At 48.3% G+C, this 26665-nt stretch overlaps 1 protein-coding gene across 10 annotated transcripts in view; it reads left to right on the top strand.

Moving 5' to 3' along the window:
• Window positions 1–25558, top strand: part of PPFIBP2 (PPFIA binding protein 2) — a 157225-nt gene extending 131667 nt beyond the window's left edge. For 7 of the 10 annotated variants that reach the window (XM_055548753.1, XM_055548755.1, XM_055548754.1 and 4 more), the window contains 13 exons: window positions 1414–1552; window positions 2711–2743; window positions 3163–3301; window positions 3952–4080; window positions 11945–12095; window positions 12378–12489; window positions 12703–12791; window positions 13082–13204; window positions 14484–14609; window positions 15262–15450; window positions 16356–16532; window positions 18548–18613; window positions 19702–25558. In XM_055548753.1, coding sequence (XP_055404728.1) covers window positions 1414–1552; window positions 2711–2743; window positions 3163–3301; window positions 3952–4080; window positions 11945–12095; window positions 12378–12489; window positions 12703–12791; window positions 13082–13204; window positions 14484–14609; window positions 15262–15450; window positions 16356–16532; window positions 18548–18613; window positions 19702–19773 — 1545 coding nt within the window. In that variant the 3' untranslated portion in view covers window positions 19774–25558. Of the gene's footprint in view, window positions 1–1413; window positions 1553–2710; window positions 2744–3162; window positions 3302–3951; window positions 4081–11944; window positions 12096–12377; window positions 12490–12702; window positions 12792–13081; window positions 13205–14483; window positions 14610–15261; window positions 15451–16355; window positions 17062–18547; window positions 18614–19701 lie in introns of those variants that run through there. The other 3 variants (XM_055548756.1, XM_055548758.1, XM_055548757.1) reach the window with 2 other exon arrangements.
• The last annotated feature ends 1107 nt before the right edge of the window (window positions 25559–26665 follow it).

Genomic DNA, 26665 nt, shown 5'->3' with positions numbered 1-26665 from the left:
AGTCAGTGGTTCCCGGGTCTGACTGTGCGTCAGAGCAATCTGAGATGTGTGTTAAAAACACAGACTCCCAGCGTGCACTCCCACAGGGGCTGATTCATGGGTGTGGCGGGACCTGGGTTTTTCTATTTACAAGTGTCCCAGGTGATTATAAACCAGCCCGTGTCGGGGCTGGTGTTTGGAAACTGTTGCTGTTGATCATAAGTCTTAACAGGTCCCATCTGTCCCTCACGGGTCATCATGAACTTAAAAACTGTGGTGTCCATCTCTTCAAGTTCCAGTTATTTCTCCTTTACCAGCCAGTTCCTTCAGAACCCCTTGAAAATTTAGCCCACTATTCTCATCTCTCTCCTTTCTGAGCTGGTTTATATAGGATTAGTATTCAGTTTTCAATGACTAAATTGAATTTCAAACAATTTCCAAGGCATGCCTTTATAAGGAAACTGAATTCAGAAATTTACTGGGCACTTGGCTTTTAACTAAATGAAAGAATCGCAGTCACTGACATCTCCCACTACTCTTCTGACTTGTTCGTTTTGAAATTGGTTTCATCTTTCTTCTTTTCTACTTCTGTGTCTGATCAAGTGATCCACAGTTGATTCCCTTGGTAACATTGCTTTAATTTCTCTTTTCTTTTCACTCAAATGAATTTACTACTGTGTTTCACTCGGGTTTGTGGGTTTAGGGCCCATTAAATCCTTCTTGACCAAATAAGTGCAATTCTTTTTTTTTTTTTTTTTAAGTGCAATTCTTCTTCATCTCGAATCACTTTTTCTTTTTGGGACCCTTTCCAAGGCCGGAGTCAGCACAGGGCCCACTGCCCCGGACTGAACCTCATGCAGACTGTGATCCCAAGTTTCCGGGGAACTTTGCGCTGGCAGGCAGCCCTCTGACCCGCTTTCTGTTGACACCTCCCCTGACTGTGTTCTTACCTTCTCGCTTCACCTTAACCTGCTGCTTTCAAAATAACTATTATTGTAATATATAAATACGATCAATAGATAATATTATCTATAGGGTAAAGCAATAGGTATAACATTTATTGGAATTCTGGTTTGTATGCTCAGAGAGCTTGAAGGGTAATTCTCGTCTGTTGATTCCTTAACCTCCTAGCACAAGGCCAGACAGCAAAGGCTTCGCCTCCTGTTCAGACATGGCTTCTGTCAGCCCTCGATTTGAGCTCGACCCTGTCCCCATCTCGCTATGCGGCTTTGGGCAAGTTTCTTTCTTTCTCGGAGCTCTGGTCCTATTGCCTGGCCTAGACTAAATGACCTTTGAGGGGTCTTCAAGTTGGCCTCAGTTTACAGATGGTTCTTGGAGAACAGGGAGTTGTTCCTGCATCCTGAGATTTCCTAACTGGGTTTGAGCTGGAGAGTGACAGCTAATTCAACATCTCCCTCCCTCTCCTTCCCTTAGGATGGCCCTTTCCTGGTGGAGCACAAGTACCCCACATTACCTGGGAAGCTTCCAGGAGCCACGCCCAACGGAGAGGCTGCCAAGTCTCCACCCACCGCCTCCCCACTGGACCCCGCAGGGAGCAGCCCGCTGAGGCTGAGTGAGTGTCCACACCCCAGGCTGGTGGCTTCTGGTGCCTCGGCCTTGGCGCTTCCATTGTTGCACGAGGCCCCTGCACCCTCCCCACCACAGCCCACAGCTGGAGAGCAGTGGGGGTGGGCGGACGGGGCAAGTCGTACCTCAGGGTGGTCCCATGTCCAGAGACTATGGCTGTCTGTCTGGGCTCACTGTTCCCTTCCAGAGCCCAGAGAATCAGGGTGTGTGCCCACCTTCTTTCCACCTGTGATTATTCTACCCCCATTTTCTCTTCTCCTCTGTTCCTTCTCTCTCAACTCCTTCCTGACCTTCCTATTTTTCCTCTTTCCCTCCCTGCTAGACACCACACTCCACCCTCCCTGGCCCTCCCCATTCCTCCTCTGCCTCCTGGTCTCTTTCCTGTCTCTGCCTTCCTCTCTGCAGCCTCCCTCTTACCAGTAGGGTGATATTATGTGCTCTTCCAAGGAAGAGCATTTCCTTAGAGAAGTGGAGTCAGTGGGCAAGGATGTCAGTCCACCAGTAGCCTTTTGGTGCTTAGCATCTGATGGAGGTCTTTGCACAATAGGCTGTATTTCTCCAATAGCAGCAGCAGATCGGTAGGGGGTGGGGTGGGTGGGTGCTAGAAGACCAGAGCATTCTGGTCCTGACAGAGCTTTCCCCACCCCTGACTCCTCATCTCTGGCTGTTTCTGAGCCAGCCAATGTACAGGCTTCTGCCCTTGGCCAGTACTGCCTTTGGCTGCAGAAACTCCAGATAAGCCCTTGAATGAATGTGTCCTAGCGACACTCAGACTGGACTTTCCTGCAGCTTCGGATCATTGTAGTCTGATCTGAGTGAGCTCTGGCATGTGCACAAGAGCAGTGGGCGGCCTGGCATATTTGGCCCCCACAGCTGCCCCTCTCCCTCCATGTGTGTGGATGCCTTACCTGCCAGGAAGTGGCACCAGGAGCATTTGGTCCCCTCACTGCGTGACCCAGCAGGTCAGGCTCAGTCACCCTTCACCCCCACCCTTCCTTGTGGGATTATTTTTCTTCCTGTTTGAGTTTTTCCCTCTGGCTCGATGACTCTTGTTTATTTCTTTGCTTCCCTATAACTCTGTTGGGCTGGACTTTGGCCTCTCTTGCTTCCTCATGTGGCTTCTCTGCTTCTTGGTTGGCTGGAGACCGTGGCCGGAGTGTCAGTGCCCCCGTATTAGGTACTGTACCCTTCCAGGTGAGGTGGAGAGTGAGACGCCCTTGCTTGCCTCCCGGGACACCCTCCCTTTTCCAAACATTCAGCCAGGTCCCCCTGCTGCCTGCACTCCCGCGTCTCCCTGGGGGGAGAGAGAGGAAGCTCCTTGCTGGAGTTATCCTGCAAGTACTGGGGCCCCGTTTGAAGACATTGCTCACCCAGATTTGAAGCCTTAAGCTCACTAACTCCCCAGAGAGAATACCTGGAATGTGCCTGAGCCCCTACTGGTCTCCGAGATCTTGCTGTAAAGTTCTGCCCTGAAAGCAGGGCTGGGCAGACTATTCTCGACTCCCACTGAGGGAATGGCCCAGGCTTGGGGAGAAGGTTTGCAGAGGTCAGGTTCCTTCTTGTCATTCACATGTCATTTCATTCTTTCAATCTCAGGAGACACAGAAAGTGGCTGGGAGGACACTGCCATGGCCAATGACTCATCCATGTCATCGGGCACCGAGTCCAGCCCCCAGTCTCCCCTGACACCAGATGGTAAACGGAGCCCTAAAGGCATCAAGAAGTTCTGGGGAAAGTAAGTTGGTGGTGATGATCATTAATTACATTGTTCAGAATTAATATTCTTGGCTGAGCAAAGTGTCTCCATAACCCCCGTTTAATTAGATTTTGGAACAGCAGTAAGCATAGAGTGGTTACATGTAGAGAGAAGACTTTGAATTATTTTTTAAGGCCCAGAGAAGGAGAACTATGAAAGGCACCCCTTAAGTATAGCCAGTTGCCTTACATGTCATTCATTTTAGGCATCAGTCCATCCCACAGACCCTGAGAACATCCTCTGCAGCTTATGCCTCATGTGCTTTGGAGAGATGCATGGGTGAGACTAATTTCTTCCTCCTTAGGGCTCAATCTGTGTCTTAAGCGATCTTTGAAGATAGAGCGCTGAGTCTTTGCTGGCCTTGGTGACCCAGTCTGCAAAATAAGGCAGAAACTGGGGCCTCCTCCCAGGCAGCAACCTGCACTTTGACCCCCCAGGGAGAGGGACCCCATCCCAGAAGCAAGGTTAGAATTGAGGCTGGGTCTTGATGCTGGCCCTCGGGAGGCACTGGGAAGCAGGGCCATCCAGAGCCCTGGGTGTGGCTTGTGAGGCCCTATGTAGGGGGAGTGCACTGACCTCAGGCTTCCAGCCTGCCCTCTGACGGTCTCTATGGATTCCTGTCCACACAGGATCCGAAGGACTCAGTCAGGAAACTTTAACACCGATGCTCCAGGGGTGGCCGAGTTTCGACGAGGTGGGCTCCGGGCAACTGCAGGGCCAAGACTGTCCAGGACCAGAGACCCCAAGGCTCAGAAAAGGTAAGGCTCCCTCCAGTCCATCTGCAAAGAACCATGTAAAATCCTGCCCAAGATGGAGTGGGGATGGGGGCTGGATGCCCCAGAGCCTCCAGAGATGGAAGGCAGGAGCCCCTAGCCCAGAGCTTCTCGGCTTATCCCTTCGATACGTGTGGACATTGCTCATGCTTATTTCTAGGTGCACTGAGGCAAAGGCAGGGGCTGCCTACAGCCAGGGTGTGGGGTCGGAGGCGGCGCTCCAGCCCCACGAGTAAACCTCAGTCTCCTCATCTGTGAAGTGTGGGGTCAAAAACAAGTGCTTGTGAAAGTTATGAGGCTCACGTGAGCTCCTACACATTTAACCCCGGCGTCAGCTGGCCGCATTCAAGGGTCCCCTTCCCCCGGGAGACTGGTGGGAAGAGAGCACGGCCTGCTTCTGGGGAAGCCCCTCCTTTCACACAGACCTGCAAAAGGGTGTGGGGGCAGCAGGCAGGTCTGCCCTGATCCCTCATGACACACGGTACCAAACCCTCCTGCAGGGGCAGCTTGGAAGGGCTTATCAAGGGATCAGAATGGGAGGTTTTTATACAACTGTTCCCCTCACACCCTAATAAAAAAAGCATTAAAAAAAAAAAAGAAACTTTTCCAGAGATCGCCCTGGTGGACACCCTCTCACCACCAGCTTTATCCCCCCGCTTTCCCCAAATCTCCCTACTCGGAGAAGAGCCTCTCCCTTCTGACCTGCCCAGGTGAACCTTTAGTCCTGTGTCTTAGGGAAACCCTTTTCCATAACCTCTGCTCCCATCAGATGATCCCCACGATATATCATCTCCAGCGGAATATCTTCTACTAAAGTCTGAGTTTCTCAGCCATGAACAGGCTCCGGGGGGCCTCTCTCAATATTGGACTGTGACATTTTAAATTTAATCAAACAGTAAAAAGTAAGGATATTTTTTGTTTTTGGCTGCGCTGGGTCTTCACTGCTGTGCGTGGGCTTTCTCTAGTTGCGGTGAGTGAGGGACTACTCTTCATTGCGGTGCTCAGGCTTCTCGTGGAGGCTTCTCTTGTTTGCTGAGCACAGGCTCTAGGTACACAGGCTTCAGGAGTTGCAGCACGTGGAATCAGGAGTTGCGGCGTGTGGGCTTCAGGGTACACAGGCTTCAGTAATTGTGGTGCATGAACACAGTTGCTCCATGGCCTGTGGGATCTTCCCAGACTAGGGATCAAACCTGTGTTCCCAGCATTGGCAGGCGGATTCTCATCCTCTGTACCATCAGGGAATTCCAAAATGTAAGGTTTAACCCTCTTAATTTTCATCCTCCTGAGATTGCCAGACACCAGTGGCAAGTGCACGTTAAGACTAAGATGTGCACAACTTGCAGACTAATTCTAGTTACAACAGTCCAGACCTTAGTGAAGGGGGAGTGATGTTTCCCTGGTATGGCATGCTGTTCACAGACCTGCACCCCTGCGGAAGGGAGCATGTGTGGGCATACCCTACTTCCCCACCCAGCCCCCTCAGGTTCCCAGGCCTTGCCAGGCTCTCCCATGTTCACTCTCAGGACCTTCGGTGAGTGTCCCCAGACCCATCCTTCAGATGTCTTGCAGAGAAAACCCGAGGATGCGTAGCCCTCCTGGTCCTGCTCTGTGAGGGTCGTGGATCTGTGTTTACCTTTCTAGTCAGAAATGTAAATGCTCAGCAAATGTTAGTTTTTAGAGGCTAGAGAATCTAAGGATATGGTCTAAGAAGGCAGAGACCAGTTCAGAGCCATTAGAAAATAAGCTGCAGGAAGCTTTTCCATATATTCCATGAGTATTCTAATCTACTTGGCAGTCTTCTGACCTTAGACATTAATGGTTCTGGGATGAAAAAATAAAGCCATCATAAGCTTGAATGATGAAATTTTGTTCCACTTCTGGCTTTCCTTTGGATTTATTCTTGAAGAGGGGATCATTGGTTGGGTGTAAGAACTTCTCTAAGACCCTTAGGCGTTTTTCCTTAGAGCAGGACTGCCTGGTTAAGGGGCCCATTCACCGTCTGCCAAGTCACTTGGGTGTGGGGCGGCCAGTGTGGGGAACTTTCTCTGCCAAAGGCAGAACTGCAGTTCCAACCACAGAGTTGCTTTGTTTGGATGTCTTTGTGCTTTGTTAACAGTAACAATGGATGACAAGGAGAATGGGAATGAAGGCCTGATAAGACTGTATGTTTATCACAGCTGTGCTCGTGGTAACAAAAATGAGCTTGCTGGTGGGAAAGAAAGGCCTTTATTACTCTTTAACAGAAGTGTGATATAATTATATGCTAATACTCTCTGGTATTTATAGATATTTAGGTGTAGCCTTTAAAAAATATTGTCACCAATATTCGTATAGGAAAAGTTCATTGTTACTGAAAGTCTCCAACCCTAATCCTTTTTTTTTTTTCCAGTGGAACAGTTGTTTGCTAATATAATATTTGATAGTGACATTTTATAGGAACTCTCAGGTTATAGAATCCATGTTTAAAAATTTTCCTGTTTTGCTGATTTACGTTCCAATGGACAGAGGAGCCTGACTGGCCACAGTCCATGGGATCGCAGTCAGACATGACTGAGTCACACACACACACACACACACACACACTCCCACACACCCACACACCCACCCCCCCACCACTGCTGTACGGCGAGTGCTTGTCGCGCCTACAGCCTTCTCAGCATTAACTATTTGCAGCTTTTCTTTGTTTAACCTTCTAGTTTTATAGGCCTCCTCAAATTATATTCTTATTGTTAATTTTGTTTACATGTTTATTTCTTTTGTGAATTGTGAGCATTTTTGCCCATTTTTATTTAGTTATGAATATCTTTTAGTTAATTTCTATTTGTTCTCTATACAGTATATTAAGATATTAAGCCACATCTAAAAATTGTGATAGATCATTTTTCAGGTCTGTTGCAGACTTTTCTTTGATATATGAAATTTTTAGGTTTGTGTACAATAAGTTACCAACTTTACCTTTGTGATATCTTTCATTATTTTGTTTTAAAAATTTTCAATGATGTTTTTTTAAACTGGTTTTAAACTATGAATTTTTAAAAAGTAATTTTTAAAAACTTCAAAAGTCATCTATTTAGAGATTTATTTTAGTGTGCAGTGACAGAGTTTTTTTCCCCAAGAAAAAGTTGAGTGTAAATGTTTAAGTCAGCCAGACTTTAAAGCCACACGCCTGGCCCCCATCTCTGGAGAGGTTTTCTGAGTTCGTCTACAGAGTGTATTGTCTTAGTGACTCTAGCTTATGAGGAGTCTCTGATCAGAGTGCTTCCCTGCCTCAGACCCCATTTCACTGCCTTGTCCCAGGGTCATTTACTTGTCTGGGCCCCTTCCACAGTCCAGAGAGGGTCCACCCAATGTACTGACAAAGCCCTGTGTTTTGAAATTTTTTCATAAGTAAGACATTTCAAACACAGTTTTGAGACTGCTGACTCTACTCCAACTTCCCCTTGGTCTATGCTTAGACTAATATCAGGTGATACTGGAATAGCCGTGGGCATTCTTGGGAGCTGACTTAGGGGAAGTTGAGTTGGGAATCCATTTAGTTTGGGTTTGGTGGAATTATGTTGATGTGGTTTGCAGTCCCTTCGTGTTTAGCTTACTAAGGTTTCATTAATTAGCTGTCCTACTATAAAAACGGCTTCCAGTGTGCCAGTGTGCCCAGCGCTCTGACGCAGAGACTCAAAGTCAGAGATCTTGTTCCAAAACGAACTTATCCTCTGGCATTTGGTTTCAGAAGTATGGGGTGGTGGGAAAAGAAAGAACATTTGAAATATACAAAACCAGAAGCTAGTCTGTGGAAAGTCTTTCCAGTCATCAGATTTGCATAATCCTAAACAGGAGATTTGGTTCTCTTGGTGCTTATTCAAAACAGAAGTCCTCTCTTTTCAGAAAAGGACTAATGAAATACGTGCAATGATAAGGGCACCCTGTGTTCTCCGTCCACCATGGGAATGGCCTGTTTAATAAATTGCACTTACATCATTTTAACTGCAATTTGGAAAGATGTTTTGGAGCATGTTAGTAAAACAAGTGGTTTGGCTGTATACGAAAGGTACTTTCTCTGTCATCTCTAAATCACTTAACACCATGTTCAGCCCCAGACCAGAGTATGGGAGACCCTGGCACTGACAGAACCCCAGGAGGTGGGAAGGTTGGGTTTGCTATTGTGGGAATACCACAGGCTTAGGAGAGCAGAGACCATTCACAAAGCGAGAAATGGGAAGACGATTAAGGGTAGAGGAGCATGTCAAAACTCTAGGATGTTTTGAAAAGGTCTACAGGACAGAGGCATTCAAATTACAGTCTCAAAAACACTTATTTCACCTCAGAACTAAAATGTGTCTCTGATATGTAGAACATTTGTTTCTTCCCAATTCCCAGAAACTTAGAAACTAAAATTAAAAGCTAATAGAATGTGAAATAAAAGTGATAAAGTGAGCACTGAAATTAAAAGAAACTAGTCTGATATTAAGAAAAATATATACACAAAAAATCCCAGATCAAACCAAATGCAATACTTCACCAAGAGCAACAGATAAATTCCAAACAAAAATAGTGGATTTTGTGGTGGTTGTTCAGTTGCTGAGTCATGTCTGACTCTTTGCGACCCCATGAACTGCAGTACGCCAGGCCTCCCTGTCCTTCTCCGTCTCCCTGAGTTTGCTCAAACTCATGTTCATTGAGTCAGTGACGCCATCCAACCATTTCATCCTCTGTCACTCCCTTCTCTTGCCTTCAATCTTTCTCAGCATCAGGGTCTTTTCCAGTGAGTCAGCTCTTTGCCTCAGGTGGCCCAAGTATTGGAGCTTCAGCATCAGCATAAGTCCTTCCAATGAATATTCAGGGTTGATTTCCTTTAGGATTGACTGCTTTGATCTCCCTGTTGTCTAAGGAACTCGCAAGAGTCTTCTCCAGCACCACAGTTTGAAAGAATCAGTTCTTTGGCGCTCAGCCTTCTTTATGATCTCTCACATCCGTACATGACTACTGGAAAAACCATAGCTTTGACTAGACAGACCTTTGTCAGCCCTGAAATTAAAAGAAACTCTCTTTTAAATAAATGTAATTAAATAAAAGTGATGTTTCTTTCTAATACGCTGTCTAGGTTTGTCAGCTTTTCTTCCAAGGAGCGAGTGTCTTTTAATTTCATGGCTGCAGTCACTGTCGGCAGTGATTTTGGAGACCATGAAAATAAAGTCTGCCGCTGTTTCCATTGTTTCCCCATCTGTTTGCCATGAAGCGATGGGACCAGATGCCATGATTTGCGGTTTTTTGGTGTTGAGTTTGAAGCCAGCGTTTTCACTTTCCTCTTTCACTTTCATCAAGAGGCTCTTTAGCTCCTCCTCGCTTTCTGCCATTAGTATGGTATCATCTGCCTGTCTGAAGTTGTTGATATTTCTCCCAGCAATCTTGATTCCAGCTTGTGCTTTATCCACCCCCACATTTTGCATGATATACTCAAAATAGTGAGTAGGTTCCTTGATTGTTGTTCAATAAAGTGAATCAAATTTCTTGATGACTTTACATGATATACTAACTTTGACCAAGATGATGTAACCTAATATGCAACAGCCACAGGGACATTAAATAAACGTCAATTCAAAAAATATTTAAGAAACACCAGAAAGCTTGAATGCTGTGGAATTTTACAGCTTGTATCTAAAGGACACTTGATAGTTTTCCTAAATTTAATGATTCTAAAATTGTATTTAACAATACCGTTTTTAAATTGTGAAGCTGAAAGGATTTTTTAAAAGTCTATCAAATATTGGTCCATTGTGCTAGAAGGAAGGTGGAATTAAGCTTCTCACAGAAAATACAGCCCTGCCCCACCCACAGATTCAAATAACCACATATCAGATTTCTACTGGTTGAATCCATGGATGCAGAACTCACAAATACAGAGGGCTGAGTGACTAAAGGGCTTGAGCATCCCTGGATTTTGGTGTCTTTGGGGTCATGGAACCAATCCCCTAGCAGATACAGAGGGACAGCTGTGTTATTGAGTTGTTGACATATGAAGCAAGCAGAGTTACCAAATATGAAGGTAAAGCACTATAGAAGTGTATTTGGAATTAATAAAAACATTATTTTTCTGGATTCCATGATATTTTCCCCTTTTAGATTTGTAACTTTTGTGATTTTTTAAATTCTAAGTACACGTTTTGTTCTTAATTTTGTATTCAAATTGTGTATTCACATATTCCATCTGCACTTAATTCTTAAAGAGGTCCCCCGCCCCAAATTTTATAAGTTCCAGGTCTCAAAAAACCTAGATCTGCACTTATTCATGATTCGTTTGAAACCTAGGCTCCAGGCTGAGTGACCAGCACCTGCTCTAAGGCACACATCATCTCCTGCACTAGTTCTAACATGGTGCTTCCTGGTCATCCTGACTCTTTAAGAAATCCTCTCACTTTCAAGGAATTTTTTAATGCCTCATTCAGGCATTAAAAATTTTTTTATTTTAACCAGCATTTTAGAAGTACTTCCTTAGAAGCAGTCTTTTGGAGTAGCCAGTCTTCTATATTCCATGAATCCGCCTTTATTTTTTAAAAAAATGGATATAAAGTTGCTTTGTCAACCTCCCCCCCCACCCCCCACAACTCAACTGGGATTTGAGTGTGCCATTATATTCAGACTTTAAATGAAAAATTGATGTCTTTAAGAATTGATGGCTTTGTAAAGCCCAGGCTTCCTGTCTAGGAACATGATCTAGCTCTTCATTTATTCATATCCTTTTTATGCTGCTCAGTTGGGTGTCATCATTACCACCTCCCCCATCCCCACACACAGGGACCCACTCAATTCTCGTAAAGGCCGCACTTAGACATTTTATAATTTTGGTTGCTATCAGTGGGATTTAAAATTATTTTAACACAATATTAGTGTCTGTGCATTGGTATACAGAAAATCATGTATGTCATGTAAATATTAGGAGTATGTGTATTTTATGACTAGCCACCTTACTGAGTTCTCTTGGGTTTTCTAGGCAGACAATCATGTCTTTCTGAAAAGAGTGGCTTTATTTCTACCTTTCTAATAGCTATATTTTTGCTTTTTATTTTATCTCTCCTTATACTCACTGCAACTCTGACCAGTGTTACTAGTGTGATAAAAAAAAAGTCTTTTTATTGCCTTTAATGTGAATGCTCCTAGTATTTCATCAGTAAATAAGATTTTAACTACTGATAATTGGAGTTATTTTTTTTTTTTTTAATGTTTGAGTACTGATACTCTTTCTCTAGCTTTCTAAGCATTTTGGTAAAAATGATATTAAACACTGTGTAAAACATGATTCAGGTGTGGATCTAAATCCTAATTGGCTTTGGTTCAAGTGTGCATGTATGTGTGTGTGTATGTATGTTCAAGCATGTTTGTGTGAGCACAGCTTCCTGTGTATGTGTGTGTTAAGTACCTCAGTCATGTCTGACTCTTTGTGACACCATGGACTGTAGCCCTCCAGGCTCCTCTGTCCATGGGATTTTCCAGGTAAGAATCCTGGAATGGGTTGTCATTTCCTATTCCAGGGGATCTTCCCAACATCAAATCCATATCTCCTGTGTCCCCTGCATTGGCAGGCAGATTCTTGACCACTGCACCATCAGTGACGCTCTTGAGCATAGCTTCCTGAGGCACGTGTAACTGCCCCAAGCTCTGAGCAGCTGCAGATCTGAGATTCCCACCAGGTGTTATCCCAGGACACTCAAGAGTCTATCTTGAATGAGTATGTTGTGGTTCAACTGGATCCCATTATGGGGGTTGTTTGTTTAAACCTGGTCCCTTTTTGTGAGGCACTGTTATGTTCAGATGGAGCCCAGGCGCTCATGCTCACAGGGTCATTTCTTGCTTCCAGTGACGCCAACGCCCCCTTCGCCCAGTGGAGCACAGAGCGTGTATGCACGTGGCTGGAGGACTTCGGCCTGGCTCAGTATGTGATCTTTGCGAGGCAATGGGTGACTTCTGGCCACACTTTACTGACAGCTACCCCTCAGGACATGGAAAAGGTATGAGCCCTGGGTGAGGAGGCTCCTACTTCTCCCCAAACCAATGCATGGGAAGATGACTTCCCCCCATTCCTTCCCACCCACCACCCCGACAACATGCCCACACGTAGGAAGATGGGCAAAGGAGGCCAAGATTCTGTTGCTGCAGGTTGATCCCAGGGCAGTGGGCAGAGGTCCGCTGTTAGGCTCCACCCAGTGGAGAATCTCCACTCAGACACAGGAACCTCTCAGAGCTGGGCTGCTTGCTGAGATTTCACAGCTGTCTCCATCTTTCACTTTCAGGAGCTGGGAATTAAGCACCCTCTTCACAGGAAAAAGCTGGTTTTAGCAGTGAAAGCCATCAACACCAAGCAGGAGGAGAAGTCTGCACTGCTGGACCACATTTGGGTAACACGTAAGGACAGGCAGATGTGTGTATGTTTCTGGCAGCTCCCTGGGAATGTGTGCCTCAAAGGCAGCTGTCTCCCTGGGATAGGCAGACAGATTACTAAACTTTAGGGGAAACACAGCTGGAACTTGAATGATAATTTGCTGCTGCTTTCTTTTTATGTGTTTTTTGCATCCACAGTCTCTGATTTTCACAAGTCTCACTTCCCCGTTTGTGTAGGTTGGCTTGATGATATTGGCTTACCCCAGTACAAAGACCAGTTTCATGAATCCAGAGTCGACGGGCGAATGCTGCAGTACCTGACGGTGGTGAGGGCTCTTCCTCCAGTGTTTCAGTCGTCCCTGTGAGCACCCAGCTCAACGCAGGCGTCCCCATGGAGGTTATTTCACACTTGATTCCACCACCTCTAGCATATCCTTAAGGTCTTAAAACAGTGTCATTTGTCACATAAGATGCCCCAAGTAGCAAAGTACGAACTATTGTGCCAAGGAGAACTGTTGCCATGTCCATGTTGTGTTGTATGGTCTGGAAAGGATCCTCATGGGGCGTTTGTCACTTCAGAAGCTCTGGTTCATGCACCAAAATTTTGTTCTTCCAGAACGACCTTCTCTTCCTAAAAGTCACCAGCCAACTACATCATCTCAGCATCAAATGTGCCATTCACGTGCTGCATGTTAACAAGTTCAACCCTCACTGCCTGCACCGGCGGCCGGCTGATGAGGTAAGGGTAGGGCGCTACCTGTCCAGGTAGCCCTGAGCCAGGACACCTGTAAGATAGGGCGTTAGAAAGCCGGGACATTATCGTCACTAAGTGGCTGCGTTTGGGACCATGGTGCTGTGGATTCTTCCCTTTGCTAGGGCTTCATGATGCCCCAACATGCCTGTGGCCTGGACTCGGTGTCCCATCGCAGCCACTACACCTCCAACGTCCATCTCCCTGGGGGAGATACACGCTATGGGCTGGAGGGCAGTGGCAGCAAGTCTTTTAAAGGTGTATAACGATTAAAGGGGACGAGGAAGTGGAGCAAAGGAGAGAGAGGGGAGAGGGGTGAGACAAAATGGAAAGATGGTGTCAAAGTATGCAGAGGAGTGGAAAAGAGTCTATGAGGAAACCAGGTATTTCAGAATCTCTGGGTACTGCTAAGCTAAGTTGCTTCAGTCGTGTCCGACTCTGTGCTACCCCATAGACGGCAGCCCACCAGGCTCCCCCGTCCCTGGTAGGTAGAACATTAACTGACCTCCAGCTCCAGATTCACAGGGAATCCATGAGCAGGTTTTGCTAGAGGAGAAATAGTAGTGGTAAACACAGTGACCCACGCCTGGGGAATTCCCTGATAATCTTCCGTGAACCTCAGAGTTCTTCTACAAGGTTGTCGGTAACACTCTGCCTCCTGTGTTCTGGGAACTAAGTCTAACCCTGCTTTAAGAGTACTACTCAGCTTCCCAGGGGATTGAAAACTCCTAGCCGTAGTCTCCATCCCCTCTTTTCTCCCTGTTCAGCAAAGCACGTTTTGAATGCCTTCTATATGTCAGGCACAGTGCTGGGCATTTTGAAGACCCAGATGCCACTTGAGGGCACTTAGGTGTAAGTATCTTAATGTGTATTCTCCGAAAACATTTGGCCACGCCAGTGAGATCTTTATTCTATAAAACACTCAGCTCATCATTGGTAGTCCTCTTTTAAAGTGCTTCTGAATCACTGAATGAATAACTCCATGCCTTCATGTGTTAGTCTTGAAGTAATCAGAGAGTCAGGGAGTAACGGGATTCTGGAATTAGATATCTCAGAGTAAGAAGATCCTGCAGGTTGAGCGAGAGCTTAATTTCTTGGAAACTAGGCAGGCTCTCAGGCAGCTGGCATGGAGGCCCGGGTCTGTAGGCATAAGGGAAGGCCTGGGTGAGGCATCTAGGGCTGACTGACTCACAGGGGCTGGCTCCACAGAGGAGCCTGGTAGGACCTGTAGGCCTAACTTCTCCACTCTCCTTCTCCCCTCTCACAGAGTAACCTCTCTCCTTCAGAAGTTGTGCAGTGGTCCAACCACAGGGTGATGGAGTGGTTGCGGTCCGTGGACCTGGCAGAATACGCGCCCAACCTTCGTGGGAGTGGCGTCCACGGAGGGCTAATTGTGAGTGGCTTTTTGAGCTGGTCCACTTGCCTCAGTGCTCCTGGGGTATTCAGGAACTGACGTCTAAGGGGTGGACATGCATCCCAGTAAGAAAGTTGATACTTCATCGGAACTCCTTGCATAAATTGAAATTTCAAAGTAGAATTTGATCTGTTGTGGCTGAGATTTAATAGGCTTCATGGAAATAAGATGGGCTCTGGAAAGACTTTCCCCACTACAGGCCCAGAGGAGTCCAGGACAAGGGGTCTGCATGAAAACTGCCCATTAACCAGGCAGCTCCACCTGCTGCTAGAGGAACACGGGCTGGGCAGGGAGAGGGCACCCAGGTGTCACCTCCTGCTTGTCATCAGATGATCCGTCTCAGCACTTAGCGCCATCAAGAGGCAAAGCTAGCAGAGAAATGAGGAAGGGGTGGCTTGGCCGTCATCCAAAGTGGACCCTGGATGACAAGGGATGGACAAGGGATGAGAAGGGAGACAGCCTTGGCTAAGAGCGCACAGCTCTCCATTGGCACAGTTGGGCCCGTGCCAGGAAGCAAGCAGGGTGGGGACACAGGACAAGTGCCCTGGAGGCACCCGGGTCGATGGGGGCCTCAGTATCATCACATGGAACCACTGGTGGTCATCACTGGCTGACTTGTCTGGTTTCTTAGATCCTAGAGCCACGCTTCACAGGGGACACCCTGGCCATGCTTCTCAACATCCCACCACAAAAGACGCTCCTCAGACGTCACCTGACCACCAAATTCAACGCCTTGATTGGCCCTGAGGCTGAGCAGGAGAAGCGAGAGAAAATGACCTCACCTGCTTACACACCACTGACCACCACAGCCAAAGTCCGGGTGAGTTGCCAGACCCTTTCTGGGGTGGCCACAGGGACCTGCTTTCTGCCCCTTAACTTGGGCAGCAGATAAGCCCAGACCTGGTGCCAAAGCCAAGTGGGCTGCCTGGACGAGGAGGCTCTCGTGACTTCTGCTTTGGCTTCTACCTTTGGTTTGATTTTATGTTACTCTTTGTTAGGCCAGTTCCCAGCCACCCTTGAGTCCAAGGGTGTGCAGGTTTCTTTACACAGAAATGATGTGCAGGCAGCATCCAGTCCTCTTTCCTGATGCTACCTTGACTCGTTTTGCAAAGCAGACAAGTTCCCAAGTGTGGGTGCCCTGTGCCAATTAGAGTGTCTTACCAACTCAATGAGTGGCCCTGGCGGCAGCCAGCCCTGGAGGTGGCCAGCACACAGCTAGCAGAGGTCCTGAGGTCATCTAAGCACCAGCACCACTCAGTGGGGCTCTGAATCTCACACATCCCCCTGCCTGAGCTGTCCTGCCCACTCAGCACAGCTCCAGTGCTGGAGCAGGCAGGAAGGGTTATCTGTGTGGCTGCCCTAGGTGCTGTGAGAAGGTGGGGAGTGCTCCCCGTGTGGTGCCAAGTCCTGTGAGCTTGGCCTCTGTACAGACTGCAGCATCTTCAGGGAGTCCCGAGTCCTCCCAGGGAATGTCAACATCACAGGGCAAGAGTTTTGGGCACGGAGCCTTGGAGGAGCAGCTCTGCTTGCTCAGGACGATTGATCTGTTGGCCTCTCCCCAGCAGGCCAGTTGCTTCCAGGAGTGCTATTTTGTGAAGAGAGGTTTTCTAGAAGCAGTTGGCCTTATTCCTTCCCTCATAGGCCTGCTCTAAAATGTATTGTCAGGGTAGCTGCCTACCAGCTCAGTCATCTCTTTCTCATCACTTTGCATCTGCTGTGTTTTAGCCAAGGAAGCTGGGATTTTCACATTTTGGAAACATAAGAAAAAAGAAGTTTGATGAATCGACAGACTACATTTGCCCAATGGAGCCCAGCAACGGTGTCGGCGATGGTCACAGGGCCTACAGTGGCACCCGGGGCCTCAGCACACTTGATGCCCCAGAACTGGACGGGCTGGACCAGGTGGGCCCGATGAGCTGATGCCTCTGTCACCTGTGCTGTCTGTGCGTGCTGAGAGCTCACAGTAACTCCGTGTGTGTCACCATGTAACTCACCTCACCCCCGCGTACGCGCATGACCCGCAGAGAACATTCCAGCCATTGCGCAGCCCTGGGCGTCTTTCTCCGAACCCTGCGGGTGGCCAGGTATGGAGCTGCATCCTTGCTAAGGGGCCAGACCTGGGGACTCTCAGGAGGAAGGCCGCTTTAGGACGCTTGCACATTTTCGGTAGGTCTGAATGTCCAGCTATAGCGCTGGTGGCCAGGCCTGAGCTTGGACACAGGTGCCAAGACAGACAACCCCAAGGGGCTCAGCTCTCAGGCCCCTCAGCCGCTCCCCTGCGTAAGGCAGTCCCAAGTGCCTTGGGCCTGTGGCCAGAGTTCTGGCTACAGGGACAGAGCAGGGCCTTCTGCTGTGGGGACAATGGAACTGTCGTGACTTCATTCAGAGGTGGTCTCTTCTTTCGGTAATAAAACCCGTATTTATGTAGAAAGCGAGCAGCACAGCCTATCTCTAAGCATGTCCAGGGGAGTGAGGTGGGCACATTGACAGCTGGAGTGCTGCTCAAGAGCCCACACTGCTGGGCTGGGCTGTGGTTTGCAGGTGTCCTGAGCAAGGGGGATGGGGCAAGGAGGCACCCCCTCCCAGCCTTTGGAGGAGCCTATGGCCTCACTTCAGGGTGCACCGCCCAGTGGGAAGCCCAGAGGCATTTTGCATCTCACATTCTGCTGTCGTGCAGACCCCGAAGCTGGTTTCCATTCTGGCGAGGGGAAGGGGAAGCCAGCCTGCCTTGCTGGCAGGCCTGTGTTCTTGCGTGCGTTGTGCAGGCTCTGCTGTGAGTGCCCTCCCTAGGCCTGTGTAGGGGTTGCTCTGTCTTGGCGGAGCTGGAACAGACCTGGCCTCCTGATTTAGAGGCTGACTGACTGAAAGTGGGTCTTGCAGCCGGGCCTGGTCTGGCCAAGGACAGGGGAGGGACGCACCTGCCAGTCTGGGCTCCTGCTCATGAAATCCCAATTGGGCCCAGTGCAGCTTTTGGCTCCCCTGGGTCCCCTAGGCCTTGTCTGCAGAATCCGGACAGCAGCCTCATAACTGGTGGCCGCGGCAGGGCCTCACGAGCCCAGTTTGAACTCTGGTTCTGTTCCAGATGGAGGCAATGCAAAGTACCAGCAGCCTCAGGCCATGGCCTCCCGGCCTCCTTTGAAGTCCAGTTAGCAAGGAATGTGGGCACCGGCTTGCAAGTTATTAGCACGGCTGCTGTTTGATCCCAGGGCCGGGACTACTGACGAGAGGTGCTCCCTGGGGCTGATAGTGGGGCATGGCAGTTTAGAGCTGTAGTCAGGGCAGGCTTTACCCCTTGTTCCTTTCTTATTGTGTCCTGGTGGGAGACTCTCCGCATGTGCCTGCTTTCAAACCCTGCATGGGACTGTGATGTCACTAACTCTCTGCGGCCTCAAGCAAGTCCTGTATCTCTTGGTGGGGCCCAGTTTTCCCACCTGTAAAATGATGGGTTATATGCAGTACCCTCAAAGGGCAAATCTATGATGTCCACAAAGGTTTAGGGGAGGAGGAGCGGACCGGCATTGCCTGAGCAGGTGGGGCTGGAGGTTCCTGGCAGTGAGGATACCTGGCTATGCCTACACTGGGGCATCAGTGTCTGAGGTCCTGCTGGTGCCAGAAACTGTCAGTGTGTTCAGCATCAGAAAGGCCTTCATCCCACTCTCCCTGCTCCTGTGTCCCCTCAGAGCTGGCACTGAAGTGGGGACGCGGGAGTGTATGTGACAGTGTGGGACAGTGGAAGCTCTGCCTTTCCCCAGGGACGAGCAGTGAGTGCTTCACCCATGTGTCGCTCCCCAGGGCCTGGCCCACTCCTTGCCCACTCTCCCAGGGAGCAGGCCCAGGCAGGATAGGACTTGCAAGCCACCTCTGCGAATCCCGAGCTCAGTCCACGAGGACTGACCAGGCCACTGCCCGTTTTACAGATGGCACCTTCGGAAGGCACCGTGACGCAGATAGGGCTCCTCTCCCAAGACATTCACCGCCTCACGGTAGGACTCTGGCCCTCTCTCTATAGTAGGACCCGTGCTGGGGAGGCCCCGGGAATTTGGTGTGGGGCTGGCTTAGCCCCCCTGCCTAAGCCAGAGCCTGTAGCACCAGCGCCCCTGCTGGGGGAGAGCAGACGGGACTGGGGGCTGGTGCCAGAGGTGAGCCAGCCCTGAGGCAGATAGAGGCCCAGAGGCCTTCTCCACTGGCCTGTCTTGAGCTGAAACCAGCTAAAGTGTCCTAGGTCGCAGGCCCTCTGTCCAGACCTGGGACTGGTGAGGAGACCAAGATACTCAGCAGTTCTGGGTCACCTGCCTTGTCAGCCCAAAGCCCAGGCCTCACCCCTGCCTGATGGACAGGGCTCTGCCCTCTCCGCCCATGAGACACACATTTCCTGTCACGCCTCTGACTTTACGGACTTCACAGGCACGAGTCCATCCTGGCATGTCCAGCTGGGACAAACTGTACCATGTGAAGCTGATCAGACCCAGGGGAGAGGACCCACTCTGGAGGGAGACTGACTGTCCCCATCTGCAACCTTGGGCAAGTCACTGTCTGTCAAGCAGGGCTGATAACATCCTCCTTTCCAGGCCAGCAGGCAGACCAGAGCTGGCAGAAAAAGGCCAGTCAGAGAACAGAATCACATTGGTGAGGCCCGGTGCCTCCCAGGGCCTGTCAGTTCTGGACTGCCCCAGCATGAGCCCACTGACCACAGTGTCCACCTCGCTGAGGCCTTTGCTGGTTTATTGAGCAGATTATAAAGGCCGAACCCAAGACAAGACTGGGGGTCGGGGGGCTCTCCCTGAGTCCAAACAGGATCACTTTTGTCAATTTGTTTTTTTCTTGGCTCACACACTGAAATGAACCCACCCAGCCTTGTCCTTCTCACAGACCTTTGGTGGCCATGAACTGGCACCTTTAAAGGTAGGAGCAATCCACTGTTGATGGTGTTGGTGTCCCTGGGACACCATGAACTTACAGGGCGCTGGTGTCAGGGCCAACCCAGGACCCTGCTGCTCCCCATGGAGCAGCCGCAGGGCAGCCTTGACCTGTTGAACGCTGTTGAGCGGGGTCTTCGGCCGTGTCCTTTCAGACGATGCTGAGCCAGGACCAGCTGCTGACCGACTCCCGCTTGGCCACTCCCAGATCTGAGGACTGGAGATGACTCTCTTCATGGCTGGCAGCCCAGAGAGGCACGTGTGTGGGTCCTGAGTCCGCTTCGATGGGAAGCTGGCCCACGGCCACCCACAGAGCCCAGAGTGGGCCCCAGGGCATCTCCGACGTGGGTGCTGACAGGACACTGCGAGGCTGTGGAACAGATGTGCACGAGGTGGCCCACAGGTTTTCAACTGTGCTGTGCTCTCCACCACAGCTTTTGTGCTTTTATAAGTGGGCTGTAGAGCGCTTTTGCAGGGAGGGCAGTGAGATGCCCACACACACTCAATGACTCACGCCATCCCTAGTGACAGCCGGGGGCTCTTACACCAAAGGGGAAGGGCTGTGAGTCACAAAAGCTTTGCTGGAAAAAAAAAAAAAATTCTGAATGTTCTGAGCTGACTGAAGGGGTAGGAAGCCCCCTCCCGGGCTGCTTCCATATGAAAGCTTGTAGTGCATTTCCGTTCCCAGGAATCCGGCTGGAGTGACAGCAGGGAAGGAGGAATGGACTCCCTTGACAAGGCTGCCCTTTTCTGCAGTGGTGTCAGGTTCTCAGGGCTGCGGGGCCTCCCAGCACCTGAGCAGACATCTCTGCGGCCCTTCCCTCGTTAGCCTAAGAGGCTATTTATCTGATCAAACAGCTCCCTCAAGTGGAAGGCCCTTTCCACTGCAAGACATCTCAGTTATGTCCTACCTCAGGGAAAGGCGCCAGCTCAGCGGCCACACCTCACCCTCGCAACCAGCCTTCCCCCCTGAGCAATGGCCCTAACCCCTCCCTGTGGCGGCTCTAGCTCTGGCCTCATCTCTCTAACTTCCCGGCGGGGGAGGGGGAGTCTTCCACTTGGTCCCCTCCGGGTGTTCTCTGCACCATCCCTGGGGGTATGTTCCCAAAGCACTGTTTTCATCCTGCTAAGAACTCAGTTCTGCAACCACCACAGATTAGCATTCAAAAGCCTTAGCACCGAAGACCCATCTGAATCTTCAGCATTCATGAACCCGTGCTCTAGCCATGGCTCCTACCGTTCCCTCTCTGAAATGTATTTTTCTCCTCCGCCCTGTCACGAGGCTGCATCCTGTCTGCTGAGGTTCAGATCAGCCCAGCCTCTTTCAGGAGGCTTTCCCTGAGGGTTGGGGGTCCGCACCCCATGGTGCTGTCTGACCTGAGCACCTCCTGGCTTTCCTTGAAGTGGTGTGGCACCTTTCTGCACCCGTGTGCAACACAAGCTCACTGAGCATCTGCTACAGACAGGCCCCTGCAGACAAGAGTAAGGCCCTTCCCCATCATCTCATTCCCTCACATGTGCAAGTTAAATACCTTCCATTCTGGGCCAAGGAGCGCTGGGGATACAGGGATGAATGCCAAGGTCTTTGCCTGAGGGTGTGGATGGTCCAGTGTGGGAGTACAGGTCTGTTTCAGACAAGAGCGTGTGCTGAGCGTTACAGAGGCTCCAATAGAAGTATCTACAGCCCCAAAGAGCAAATGGTCATTTTTAACGGAGCGCTGGGGAGGGGGACTGAAAAGGCTCCAAGGAAGAGGTGATACTTGAATTTTGAAAGATGAGTCAGGGCCAAGTATGCTTGAGGGGAAAGGCACTCCAGGCGGATGGACCCGAACCATCCCAGCACGCCCAAGGAGGTACCTGAAGTTGGTAGGACAAGAGCGGAGCTTCTTGAGCCCTGCACTGCGGTCATTCGGGGCTGGTAAGTCACTGTGCTGGGGCCATCCCGTGTGCTCTAGGATGTTTAGCAGCATCCTTGGTCTCTCCCTCTAGATGCCAATAGCTCCCCTCTAGTTGAGGACCTCTGGGCCAGAGAAGGAGGCCCAAGGAAGGAAGGATCTGGTGAGGTCAGCTGGAGCCCAGATCAAGAAAGGCTTGGTAAGCCAGCCTCCTGGAATTGACCTTGGAGACACACGGTGTCCAGGGAGGGAGTACTGAAAGCAATGAGAGGCTTAAAGCAGGGGACAGGCATGGTGTGATTTGTGTTTAAAAGAAACATCTGAAGGGAGGACCTACCTACTCATCGTGCAGTGCCCAGCACTGTGTCTTTCTCTGAGTAGGGACCTCACTGAGGGTGAGCTCAACCGGTGGATGGATGAAGGCTAAGCTGCCACCATCTCCCCCAGCCCGCACTGGCCCTCTGAGACTGACCTGTTACGCCACCTGTGGATACTGCACCACTGCACTTCAGAGAATTCTCTCGAGCTGTCTTCCTCTCTCTCTCCTGTATCCCTTCACTCTGCCCTGCTACCCACATATACACATGTGTAAGAAGTCCAGTGACATCAAGTTCAAACAATGCTGCTACTATGCCAGTTTTTGCAAAAAGCAAACAACTTGGAGTTAAGTTTGAAGCCCAGCTCTGCCACCTACTGGCTGAATGACCTAGGGACAACAGCTTCATGTCTAAGTTGCCACGTCTGTAACTTGGAGAACAAAATCCTCACGGGATTTCTGGCTCAGCAGAGGGGATAGCAGCCAAGATGGCAGAGTAACAAGACCCAGAACTCACCTGCTTTCACGAGCACACCAAAATCACAACTATCTGCAGAACAGCCATCAATTAAAAAAAAAGACCGTAGAGAGTTTCTACAGTTAATGACATAAAGAAGGAACCACGATGAAACAGGAAGGATGGACTTGCAATACAATCAAATCCCATACCACTTCCCTAGGGTAGGTGACCCACAGACTAGGGAATAATTACGTTTGTTAGATTCTCCCACAAGAGCAAGAGTTCTGAGCCCCACGTCAGGCCCCCAAGCCCAGGGCTCTGGTCAGATCTCTCCAGAGCAGCTGTTTCTGAAGCCAGTGGGGCTTAACTGCAGAAGCCCCACAAGCCTGGGGCAAACAGAGACTTCATTCTTAAAGGCACATACAAAACTCCATGTACACAGGGCAAAAGAAGTAGTTTGTCAAGAGCCCGAGCCAGACCTACCTGCTGGTCTTGGAGAGTCTCCTGGAGAGGAAGGGAGTGGGTGTGGCTCACGCTGGGGACAGAGACACGAGTGGCAGCCATACCCGGGAGCATTAGGGAGCTCGAACATGGTTGATGGCGGCAGCTGACAGCTTGGCGCAGTAGCTCAAGGACCACACCCTGCCCAGTGGCCTACAGGCCACAGCGCTGGCCACCTCAGGCCAAAGAACTGGGCGGGACACAGCCTTACCCATCAGCAAACTAGCCGTCTAACGACTAAAGAGCCCACAACTGCCTCTGGGTTTACCCCTCAACACAGCCCAACTCATCAGAGGGCTAAGACCTGGCTCGTAAAGCAAGAAAACTACAATTCCCCAATGCAGGCCAGACTATACCCTGGGACCAGGTGGGCCCTAAACACTAATAGGCCAACACAACCTTTCAGGACACCCCAGGTCCCATGCCCAACTGTGTGAGGAACCAATGATCTCAAGCTCTAGGGTCTTTGGCCCTACAGTCGGACTTCAGGAACTAGCTCTGCCTGCCAGTAGTCTGGCCCTAACCCCAGGAACTGGTTTCATCTGTCAGCAGGTGGGCAACAGCCCCAGGGTCTTGTGACCCTGATTCTGCCCACCAGTGAGCCAGCACTAGCCCCGGGGCCTCCTTGGGTTAAGCCACACCCAACCAGCCCAGGGGGGCATCCAAGCCCAATGCGCCACAACATAAAGGCCCATGCTGCCCTCTTAGGGGGAACCCTAGAACATATAGCTTGGGTAAGGAGAGGAATACACTGCTAGGATGCTTCCTACACAAGGCCACTTCTCCAAGGTCAAGAAATGTAACTAATCTACCACTTACATACAAATAGTAATTCAAACAGAATGAGGTGGCAGAGGAAACCACCACTGCTGAAAAGAATGAAAAGAAATGAGGTGAGTTTAAGAGAACTCTGGGACAACATCAAGCACATTAATATTTGCATTACTAGGGTCCCAAAAAGAGAAGAGAGAAAGGGCTCAAGAAAATATTTGAAGAAATAATAGCTGAAAACCTCCCTAACCTGGAAAAAGAAATAGTCACCCAAGTCCAGGAAATGCAGAGAGCCCCAAAGAGAAACATAGCAAGTCACATTGTAATCAAAATGAAAAAAATTAAAGCTAAAGAGAGAATACTAAAAGCAGCAAATAACATTAAAGGGAACTCCCATAAAACTACTAGCTAATTTTTCAGCAGAAACTGCAGGTCAGAAGGGAGTGGCATGATATATTTAAAGTGTGAAAGGAAAAATGCAACCAAGAATACTCTACCCACCAAGGCTGTCATTCAGATTTGAAGGAGACATCAAAAACTTTAAAGACAAGCAAAAGCTAAAAGAATTCATCACCAAACTAGCTTTACAACAAATGTTAAAGGAACGTGTCTAGTGGAAAAAGAAAAGGCTGCCAGTGTAAATAAGAAAATTATGGAATGAAAAACTCACCAGTAAAGGCAAACATACAGCAAAGGTATGAAATCAGCCTCCCGCAAAGCTAGTAGGGATGATAAAAAACAAAAGTAGTAAAGTCATCGCTATCCACAATAAGCAATTAAGGGATATACCAAACAACTAGATGTAAAATGTCAAGAAGAGTAATTGTGAGGGTGGGGAAAGTACAAATGCAGGGTATTTAAAATGCAGTTGAAAGAGATCAGCAACTTAATCATATATACATACAGACGCTGCACAAAAACCTCAAGGTAACTGCAAACCAAAAATCTATAATATAAATACACACAAAGGACTCCAAACCTAACACTTAAGATAGTCATCAAGTCACAAAAGAAGGAAAAAAAGACCTTCAAAAACAAATCCAAAACAACACAATGGCAGTAAGAAAATATATATTGATAATTAAGTGTAAATGGTCTAAAGAAAAGACACAGACTGGCTGAATGGACACAAAAAGATGATCCATGTATTTGCTGCCTGCAAGAGATTCCTTTCAAATCTAGGGACACTTACAGACTGAAAGCGAGAGGAGGAGAAAAGACATACCATGCAAACGGAAATCAAAAGAAAGCTGGAGTAGCAATACTTACAGACGAAATAGACTTAAAGACTGTTAAAAGAGACAACCAATAGATCACTGAAGAAATCAAAGAGGAAGTAAATACCTAGAGACAAATATGAAAACACAATGTTCCAAAACCCTGAGATGCAGCAAACGCAGTTTTAAGAGGGAAGTTTATAGTGATACAGGCTTACCTCAGGAAACAAAAGTTCTCAAACAACCTTACACCTAAAGCAGCTAAAGAAAGAAGAATGAACAAAACACAAAGTTAGCAGAAGGAAAGAGAGCATAAAGATGAGAGCAGGAATAAATGAAATAGAGACTACAAAAAAATAGAAAATATCAATTAAACTAAAAGCTGGTTCTTTGAAAAGATACACAAAAATTGCTAAACCTTTACCAAGATTCATCAAGAAAAAACAGAGAGGCCTAAACCAGTAAAGTCAGAAATGAAAGTTACAACTGATACCACAGAAATGCAAAGGATTACAAGAGGCTATTTCAAGCAACTATGCACCAACAAAATGGACAATCTGGAAGGAATGAACAAAGTTAGAGAGGTATGATCTCTCAAGACTGAACCAGGAAGAAAGAAAATATGAACAGACCAATTACCAGTACTGAAATTTGAATCAGTAACTTTAACTCTCCCCCAACAAACAAAAGTCACACATGAATTCTATCAAACATTAGAGAAGAGATAACACCCTTCTGAAACTATTCCAAAAAACTGGAGAGAAAGGAACACATCTGAACTCATTCTATGAGGCAACCGTTATCCTGATAATGAAAATCAGACAAAATTATAACAAAAAAGAAAATTAAAAACACTTATCATTGATGAACATAGATGCAAAAGTCCTCAGCAAAATACTAGCAAACCTACTCATAACAATACGTTAAAAGGATTGTACACCATGATGAAGTGGGAACTATCCAAGGGCTGCAGAGATTTTTTTCAATATCTACAAATCAATCAGTGTGATACGCCACATTCACAAACAGAAGAATAAAAACCACAGGATCATCTCAATAGATGCACAAAAAGCTTTTGATAAAATTGAACATCCATTTGATAAAAATTCTCCAGAAAGTGGGCATAGAAGGATATACATCAATATAATAAAGGCTATACATAGCTTTTCATGACTAGGTATAGCTAACATCATACTCAACAGTGAAAAGCTGACAGCATTCCCTCAAAGATCAGGAACAAAACAAAGATATCCATTCTCACCTTTTTTATCCAACTGTTTTGGAAGTCCCAGCTGCAGCAATCAAAGGAAAAGGAAATGAATCCAAATTGAAAAAGAATTAAAACTCACTGTTGCAGATGACTATATATAGAAAGTACTAAAGGCAGGACCAGAAAGTTCCTGGAGTTTATCAGTGAATTCAGTGAAGTTGCAGGATACAAAGTTAATACACAGGTATTTGTAATAACCACCTCTAACCCACCCCGTACTCCAGAATGGGACTTGGCATTTAGAGGATGCTAACAAAGATGCACCTCTTACCTCCATTTGTTGTGCCCAGTACAAGGAATCTAGGATTCCCGGGGCCCACCTTGACTACTGTCCTGATGTGTATTTTAAACACTGTTCGCATTTCAAGGGTCTCCTACAAGAAAAGGAAGAGTGCACGTGGAGGGCGCCTGAGCACTCTAATAGGTCTACCTTAAAAACTGCACTCTAGAAAAAAGGGGGTCAAGAGAAATGATCACAAGTTGACGTGACCCCGCTTGGATTCTGCTGGAGTTCTGCCCCAGCATTTTTGACAGTTCTGACCTCCCAAGGCACAAGATGCCAGTTCAGATGTGGAGCAAGCCAAGGCCTTCTACCTGTCCAGCGGGTCACCCTCAGACCCTCACTCATGGGCTATCTGCCTTGCACTGAATTTTATCTCACTAAACTATGGGAAAAGATACTGAAAAGG

The sequence above is a fragment of the Bubalus kerabau genome, chromosome 15, assembly GCF_029407905.1.
Source record: "Bubalus kerabau isolate K-KA32 ecotype Philippines breed swamp buffalo chromosome 15, PCC_UOA_SB_1v2, whole genome shotgun sequence".
Taxonomy (NCBI): Eukaryota; Metazoa; Chordata; class Mammalia; order Artiodactyla; family Bovidae; genus Bubalus; species Bubalus kerabau.
The sequence above is the reverse complement of the archived record's forward strand: the minus strand, read 5'-3'. Positions and strand labels throughout refer to the sequence as shown.